Source organism: Fukomys damarensis, unplaced genomic scaffold, assembly GCF_012274545.1.
Source record: "Fukomys damarensis isolate Sample0158 unplaced genomic scaffold, DMR_v1.0_HiC HiC_scaffold_15, whole genome shotgun sequence".
In the NCBI taxonomy this organism is placed as follows: Eukaryota; Metazoa; Chordata; class Mammalia; order Rodentia; family Bathyergidae; genus Fukomys; species Fukomys damarensis.
Genome location: NW_022900927.1, coordinates 18,251,874 through 18,261,094, shown reverse-complemented (window position 1 = coordinate 18,261,094; position 9,221 = coordinate 18,251,874). Strand labels below are relative to the sequence as shown.

Genomic DNA, 9,221 nt, shown 5'->3' with positions numbered 1-9,221 from the left:
TTAAGTTCTGAGGCAATGTGTGTGCCAGTATAGAGTGCAGGGGAGAAATCTAGGCCGCAGAACCATGTCGAGGAAATGTCAATATGCTGTTCAGACAGGAGGCGGTCCTCCAGGACTGCGTGGAGGGACAGGAAGGTCACAGGAGCAAGCCCCAGGCTTTTGGGGTTTAGAAGGGAGGGGACTGGAGAGGCTGAGAAGGACGTGAGGTCAGAAGTGTGGTATCCTGGTGTTTCAAGAAGGGGATGAGGGACTGAGTGAGGTGCCGTGAGCTAGAGTGGGGGCCCTCGGGACACTGTTGGTGCAGTGCTGGGATTTTACCCGTCCTCTGCTCTTGCTGCCAAGAGGGAAGCTGGAGAAGCTTCCCTAAGATGAAGGGTAAGAGGCCAGGGAGGATGCACAAAAGCTTTACTGTGGACCTTGAAAGATGGGAGTGAGTTGGGAAAGGGAGTAGTTGGCTCCACAAGGAAAAAAGCCTTTCTGTGGGTCTGAATGTGCAGGGCTGAATTTTCTAGATGTGGGGGTGAAGGGGTTTCCCTTAGGTCATTATGAAGAGAAAAGCTGGCTTGCATTGCTTTGTTGGGCTGTCCTTAACAAAGAATGAGAGGCCTGTGATATTCACAGACAGAAAACAACAAACGATGCACTCAAAGACATGCAGAGAATCACTGCAAGGTTGACTACCTGTCCTGCCCCTTGCTCCTCCTCAGCTCCTTTTTTGTCCCCCCAGCTCCCACAGCTCTATGCTCTTCACAGTCTTTCTGGGCCTGGGATGAGGGACAGGGAGGGAAGGTGTCATATCTCACGCTGCACTCCTCAGTTGGCACACATGGCTCGCCACAGCCTGTGTGGGGGCGGCAAATTCCCTTTCTGGGCCCAGCTGTGGTCCAGAGTGGGATGCCCGTGGGCCAGCCATGTCTTCTTTCTGAAACTCAGTTTTACCATCTGCAAATACCTACCTGGTAGAATGTGGTGGGGAGAAAATGAGCTACTTGATACGCATGTCAGGGTTCCCTGCTCAGTTCTCTTCCTCTTCTCATGGAGCCTCCAAGGCCCTTCAGTCTATCCATAGACTCAAGGCTCCCAATTTCCCAGACCCTTTTTAGGTGCTGCCCCAATTCCCCAGCCCAAAGTACCCTCATAAGTAGTCTTTCTCTTTCTTATTCTCTAGCGATCTGAACTTAACAAAACAAAAAACTCCAGGGGCCTGGGATTTAGCTTAGTGGTTCCTCTGCCTGCCTCACAAGCACAACATCCCAAATTCAATCCCCAGTACCAAAAACAAAAAACAAAAACAAAAAAACCCCACCACAAACAAATGAATATAATCTATCAATTCCTGTGATTCCCCAATAGCACCAGAAATAAAGTTATCTCTTTCAAGGGTAATACAGTGATTTTTCTTTTCACCTTAAAACTTTTAACTGAAAAAAAGGCAATATGGTGTAGTGGGTAAGAAGCTGGCCTCTAGACCAAAAACTTCACTGACAACTAAAAATTGTATATATTTATGGTAGACATGTATGAGAGTTGCATGACTAAATTCAACTAGTTAAGATACACAGTATCTCACATATTTTATTTGTGGTGGGAACACTTAAAATCTCCTCTTTGCAGTTTTCAAGTATACAATTCATTGTTACTAACTCCAACCACCATGAAGTACAGATCTGTTGAGCTTCTAGTATCTCTCCACGCCTGCTTCTGAGGCCTTTCCTTGCTTGCTTTCCTACTTCCTTCCTCTTTTTTTGAGACAGGCTCTCACTATGTAACTCAGACTGACTTCTTTCTAAAGGATTATGTCTACCTTATTTTCCCTGTTAGCTGATCGAGTCTGTGAGTGTAGGTCACAGGCTGATCCAATTGTGCCTCATTGGCAGTGGGCACAGAGTGGCAGGCCCTGGAATGTTTCATGAGAGGTCCAGAAGCTGGGAGACAGTGCACCTGCAAAACATGGGCTGCATCTGGCCAGCAGCACTTTTGCAACCACCTTTCTGGCATCCTTTGCCCATCCCTAGACATGCATTAATCCTACTCATGCTAAGCCCGGTGCCAGGTCCCAAAGCATCTGTCAGGCAACAAAGTGGTGCCCTGGCTGTGCCTAGGAGGTATGGGGAGGTGGTTCTTGTGTTGTGGTTGCAAGGGCTATGGCAGGAAATCAGTCCTCCAGAGCCCTCTTATCATCCTCCCTCTTCTCTCCCAGCTGTGGGATGGCATGAGGGGCAAGGCCCAGAGATACCCCCCAAGGGCACTAGCTATAATCAGGAGACAGAAAGCTGGGGACAAAAGGCCTGTGGGAGCCTGTGAATAGATTAATGAGATCTCCATACGGAGGCCCCACAATGGGATTCTCCACTCCAGCTCCTTTGTCACAGGCTGAGATAATGGAGCCTTGCCCAGAAGGGCAGCATCACTTCTCCACGGAGCCACCGCGGAGCTTCCCTTCCTCTACCCTGCCCCCATGCCATTTGGCCCAGGTCCCTTCCTCCTTCGTAGGTAATGAGATCCAGAATTAGAATCACAGAATTTCTGTAAGATCCTGAAGGGGCCTTGGAAAGTAGGAAAGAAGTTGACATTGTGTGGTTAGGGTCCCTTCCAATCCCATCTTGCATAAAATTTATAATTTTTAAAGAAATGTTTGGGGGGGCTGTAGTGAAAAAGAAGAGATTGAAGCCAGGTGCAGTGATGTGCACCTGCAGTCCTAGCTCAGCAGTCTGAGGTATGAAGATCACTTGAGCCCAGGCCTTTGAGACCAGCCTGGGCAACAGGCAAGATCCTGTCTTTAAAAACAAAACAAACAAACACCCCACCCACCCACCCAAAAAAGAAGGCAAGTTTGAGGCCTACCCATCTGAACCATCTCAACTGATAGATGAAGAAACTGAAGCTTAGAGAGGTTAGGTGTCTTGGTGCGGTCACAAAGTAACAGCTCAGACTCTGCTGTCCCAGGATGCTGGGGCTGGGTTAGGAGTGTAATAGTTATGCCCTACATGAGACCTGATGCACAGGGAGCCCAGGGTCCATGGGGATGCCAGGAGCACCCCAGGGCATGTGGACAGCAAGCCCATGAAGGAAGTAGGGCATGAGGCTTTAGGCCAGGTATGAAGGCTGACTCACCCCTTCAGCACTCCTGGAAGTGTTCCTAAAAATAAGGGGAGGGGCTTTAGGGTTTGTTTGTTTATTTTTTTGTACCGGGGATTGAACTTGGGTCTTTGCATTTGCAAGGCAGGCCACTGAACCGCTGAGCTAAATCCCTGGCCCTGTTTTTTTTTTTATACTGGGGATTGAACTTGGGACCTTGCGCTTGCAAGGTAGGCAGCAGAACCACTGAGGTAAATCCCTGGCCCCTTTAGGTATTATTTTATTCTTCCACACAGCAACTTTTCTGTAACTATTTATTTATGAGAAGGGGGTCTCGCCATGTTGCCCAGGCTGGCTGTTTGTTGATTAGCTGTAAGTTTGAAGACTGTGCTATGTGAGTAGAGCTAGACAGGGTTCCCCAAACTGGCCTGTTGCTGAAATGTGATTTCTTACCATCAGGGAAGGACACAGAGCCCAAATAGAGAACTGTCAGCCCAGCCCAGTGTGTGTTGTTTGTCTGCCAGCAAGTTCACAGGGAAAAGACAGTCCTACTTGGGTTGTTGTCGGTGAGGGCACACATTCTCCTGCCTGGGTTGGAGGGAAAATACACAGCACTTGGGCTATATCCATGTTTGTAGGCAGGTAAGTCTGCTACCTTGGGGCCCTATGGTGTGCACTGTCATGGCCTCAGGCTCTTCTTTAGCTGCGAGAACAAAGAGCTGGTCCTGACCGGCAGTGCAGACAAATGTTGAGGTCCTGGCCTTTGACTCCTGTTTCTGTTCTCGAACAGCTGTGTGACTTTGAAGATGTATTCTCTCTGTACCTCAGCCTCCTTATCTGCAGAATGGGAATGACAGCAGTACTGATCTCAGTACTATTTAGACCTCTGGTGCTTGGGTGCTGGAGAAATGGCATGAGGACTGATCAGTCTCACAGAACAGTTACCAACTCCTCCCCAACCCCAAGGCAAAGTGACTTGTTTGTACCCTACTGTATACTTTCCATACTTTTTTGTTTGTTTCTGTGACAGGGTTCACTATGTAGTTCAAACAGGCTTCAAACTCCCAGCGATCCTCCTGCCTCAGCCTTCCCAGTGCTGGGACTACAGGTGTGTGTCACCACGCGTCTCCATACATTATTATTTTTTTTATTTTAAACCAGGGGTTGAACTCAGGACCTTGCTCTTGTGAGGCAGACAGTACCACTGAGCTACATCGCAAATCCTGCATATATTATTTAAAAAAATCTTCACAGCCACTTAAACTGGCATGTATTATGCCCTTTAGCAGATATAGAAATTGAGGTTCAGTCTGGTAAGGGAATGTTTGGCTTAGATTCAAGTCCAGGCCTTCCTGATTCAAAGCCCACATTTTTCTCACTTGTAGCTCAGCTGGTCTCCAGGACTGCAGTGTGGTCTGTGACCCTGGGAGGCAAGAGCCCCTCTTGGGTTGATCCTTCATATAGGACCTTGCAGGAGTAAAAGTAGTAGAAGCTTGAGCCTGTGTGTTATATGTGGAAGCAAAAGAGTCATAAAGGGCCCAGGGCGGAGGCAGGAAGATAGCACTCTGCATTGCAGGCTGGGGAAGGGAAGGAAGGCAAGGCTGCAGTGTGCCTGGGTCTGTCAGGCAGCACAGGACTGTACTTTAGTGTGCATGAACATATGCACCTGCCAGGCACATACCTGGACGCATGCCCACATGTCTACAGTCATATACACTCTGTGTGCTCAGGCCTGTGTGAGCCCATAGTCTCAGCCTGTGTTAGGTAAGGCAGCCCTGCCTCCCTCTCTCTGGTTGGCCTTGGGCAGCTGAGTTCTGACCAGGCCTTTGTTCTTTTCCTTGATGGATTAGAGGGAACTGCAGTGCTCTGGAACTAAGTTTATCAGAGGTTTCAGAAATGGTCCCTTGCTCTTCACCTAGACCACTTAAAGAAACTGTAAGCAGATGCCATGTGGATACAGGTAGAAAATGCTTTAAAAAATGAAGGAAGAGGAAAGAGAAGAGCTGGTAGCTAGTGAGGGAGTCAGGGTCAAGGGAGGTAATTTTAAAAATGGGAAAGAATTCTGTTTGCTCTGGGGAGGGAGCAGCAGGAAGCATAATTAACTGATGGGCCAAGGTGGCTGCTGGGCAAGGACAGGGTCAAGAACTAAGGTGGGTGGACCATTGGGTGCTTTTGGTGGATCTAGACATAGGTGAAGGTGAAAACAAAGGGCCAGTGGCTTCATTTTTTTTCCTAGCTAAAATGGGAAGAAATGACCTACAGTGTAAGTCTCAGAAGAGACTGAGGGTAGTGACCAAGCAGTAGAGATGAGGTATTAGAGACAAGGTCCCCTCCGGGCAGGGGTGCATTGTGGAGGAGAATGGGTATGATGCTGGAAAGACAGATGTAGAAAACTGGAACTGGGTTCACATAGTCTCTGATTTGGAGCAGTTGCCAGTGATGACCAGGGCCAATGTGTTTAGTGTGTGAGTGTGGATTTGGATGAAGATTGCTGGAGAACAGGGCAGGTGCTAGTGAGAGGGAGCATGGCTCAAGTCTTTGGGGGAATAAGGGGCTGGAGGACACCATATGACAGCAGTGAGGAGAATCAGAGTCTGGAAGCGGGAGGAAATGTACTGCTAAGTCCAGATCCAGCGTCATCTTCACTGTGCTCTTTCTTCTTGGAGAGGGTCTGTCTTAGTTAATTTCCAGTTGCAGGGACAAAATACCAAAAACCTGCAACTTAAGAGAGGTTTATTTTGGCTCACAGTTTCAGTCCATGGTCTACTGGCTCCCAGGCAGAAACAGCATGGTAGAAAGGCATGGCCCAGGAAAAGGTGCTCAACCCATGGTAATCAGGAAGGTGAGAGACAAAGGGAAGAGCTAGGGACAAGAATCACACCCTCCCCAGTGACCCACCTCCAACTAGGCTCCACCTCCTAACAGTACATTCAGCTATGAACTTATCAATGGATGGGTCCCCCGATGAGTATAAAGCTCCCATGATCCAGCTACCTTCCACACATGAGAATTTTGGGGGACATTTTAGCTTCAAATCGTAACAGGATCACTCTTCCCTGGCTTGCCTGGTTGAGTATGTTCAACATAAATCCTGTCAAGGGTAAACCTCTTTTCTTTTCTAATTAAGGAGCCAAACAGAAATAAAACAAAACCAAACACAAAAAATAAAAGAACAGGTTTGGGTTTGATACAGTAACACAATACTTATATTTGTGCAACTCTGATATTATCTCATATGACCCCGCAAGCAGAACCACTTGTGATTTCTGATGTCCTGGGAAATGACCCCTTTGACACTACTGACACCTCCGATCTCTGAAGACCCCGCTCAGCAAGTGCTGGAAAGCTGCACATCACCTCCTGCCTCCAGCTCTGTCCGTCTGTTCTTTCCTGCCTTTGGTGGTGCTTGCCACCCCCCGCCCCCACAGGAATAAAGCAGCCTCTAGAATTAGTTCCCCTTAAAGTGGCTCATGCCTTGTCTAGGGCAGTGGGGACAATAGTAAATCATTTTATTTTTAAAGAATGTCTTGTTGCCATTGATGTCAGGTCACAGCCACAGGAAGTAGTGAGATGACAGAGGTGCTGTCATGCAGCTGCTGTAAGGCAAACTGTACAGAACCAGAGAAGAGACTTGACTATTTTCAGGTTCTCCTTTACCATGCTTTCCTCATATACCTGTATTCAAGGTTCTGGAAACCCAACATTTCTTGGTGCTCTCTACAGGCTATTATGTGGTTCTGTAGATTGTATGCTGCCCAAGAGCACTACTTCTAAAGGGGCTGGTCCACTTGTATTTGTAGATAATGACAGTATTCCAGAGTGGCAGTAAAGTACCCCAAGGAAGCTAGCATGGCCCTGGATTTCTTTTTTTTTTTTTTTTTTTTTTTTTTTTTTTGTACTGGGGATCGAACTCGGGATCTTGTGCTTACAAGGCAGGCAGCAGCATCCCTGAGCTAAATCCCCCAGCCCTGCCCTGGCCTTTTCTTAAGACAGGGTCTACGTGGCCCAGGCTCGTCTCAAATTCCTGGACTCTAGGGATCCTCCTGCCTTAGCCTTATGGGTGCCAGGACTATATAGGTTCTCAACATTGCCCCTGACTATCCCTGGCTATCCCTGGCTTTGTGTGTTGTGCCTATGCCTTTGAAAGTGTGATCCTGGGATGCATTGCTCCTGGTAGCCTGCCTGCTCAACTTAGTCCCTCACCTACTTCAAGAGCCAGTGAAGACACCACTTCAGTAAGGTGTGGCAAACTGCCTTGAGCTCCAAGGCCCCTAGCACATAGTACTTCTATTTCCCACTTTACAGAGGACAATGCCTATCTCCTCCACATAGCTGAGCCACTCTCTTCACCTTTCAGTCAAGCCCTATGCCTAGCAAGACACCTAAGATTTACACAATTAAAATTTGCTGAAGAGGGATCGGTGTGCAGCTTGGTGCCTGCTTAGCATGTCTGAGATCCTGGGTAGAACTTCCTGCACTGCTGAAGAAAAAATGGGAGTGTGTGAACCTGTTAGTAACTTATCAAAAGCTTAGGTCTGAGAAATATGGGCCCATTCAGTCCTCAAAATCTTGTCCTAGAATCAGCCTGGCCCACTAGAGCCATGTGCCTGGACAGTCCTGTTCTTTACAGTGTTTGGCTCCTGCCTTGACTGGTGTTGGAGGGCAGCACAGGAAACAGCCTCAGAACTTGTCTCCTTTGATTGTGGCACCTATGTCCCAAAGGCCATTGTTCATTACATCTCACAGATCTATTTCCCAAGGCTCAAGAGTAAAAGTTCTAGGGTCTCTGTGTCAGAAACATTTTCACTTCTTTTGAAAAAAGTGTTTTTTATTTTACAAGGTGAATCTGACCACATCCTATTTCCTTGGTGACTGAGAAGTGCAGAGACAAATTCGTGATTCATTTTCTAGGATGTATACTACTGTGAACTCACTTCCCCTCTTCTCCAGCACACAATCTATCTAATTTCTAGTTTAAATATACTTTTGTGTTGTAGTGACACATTTTGGGAATGAGGCACATGGCTGCACCTGCCCAGAGCCTACAGCTGTCACATGCAATTAGGTCTGGAACCCAAATGCTCTGATCTCATCGGGTAGTGGCCAAAAGAAACTGAGTGGCAGGGAAGTAAGTAAATGCCCTGGGTTAGCCATTGTGATTTCCTAGGGATAATGAGGGACTGCCATATATGAGGGCAACTGTGACCTCAGGCCTTGGAATCTCAAGGAAGGCTGGGGTGAACAGAGCATTTAGGAATTTTGAAATGCTGGGCCACTAGGTTAGGAACCCTGGGAAGGCCTCATTCGACCTCTGCAGCGGCTCATGGAGGGTGAGCAGCAAACACCTGTTGCCAAATGAGCCTTGCCTGGGTTTGACTCTCTCCACTGCCTGGCCCATTAGGTGTGAAAGTAAGGACCATGTGTCCTACAGAGAGCATGGCTGGTATGGCCAGGATAAAATAACGACTGCTTGCAAGGTGAAGTTAGGGCCAACCACATTGTTTTTGGTTTCCTCAGGGTTCTGAGGAAAGTAGTCTCTGATAACTTCAGTCTTGGTCAGAAGGGGTAACTAGTGGCTGGAGGGGGGATGCCTAGGAGAATGGAAGGGTAGATGCTGAGTACTGGGCATTTTAAAACGTCAGTCTTCAGGACCTCACCAGGCACCCCTCTCCCTCCTGTCTGCAGCTCTGTCGAAAATGCACTGGACACCGGAACACGCCCAGCCCCTCAACCAGTGGCCAGAGCAGCACCTGGATGTCTCCTCCACCACCCCGTCACCAGCCCACAAATTGGAGCTGCCCCCAGGGGGTCGCCAGCGCTGCCACTACGCTTGGGCACATGATGACATCTCCGCCCTCACTGCCTCCAACCTCCTCAAGCGCTACGCAGAGAAGTATTCTGGGGTCCTGGACTCGCCCTACGAGCGCCCGGCCCTTGGCAGCTACGGTGATGCCGCCTTCCTCAATGGAGCCAAGGGGGACACGGATCCCTGGCCAGGGCCAGAGCCACCCTACCCCTTGGCCTCGCTGCACGAGGGACTCCCGGGAACCAAGTCGGGAGGCGGGAGCGGATCCACGGGCCTCGGGGGCTCCCCGGTTTTAGCAGGGAACCTGCCTGAGCCCCTGTACGCTGGCAACGCGTGC

General features: G+C 48.8%; 1 protein-coding gene across 1 annotated transcript in view; it reads left to right on the top strand.

Annotated features, from left to right (window-relative positions):
• The window catches only part of Fignl2 (fidgetin like 2), a 22,315-nt gene that overhangs the window by 9,006 nt on the left and 4,088 nt on the right, over positions 1-9,221 (top strand). Inside the window, exon 2 of the mRNA XM_019208083.2 lies at positions 8,764-9,210. Coding sequence (XP_019063628.1) covers positions 8,764-9,210 — 447 coding nt within the window. The remainder of the gene's footprint in view (positions 1-8,763; positions 9,211-9,221) is intronic.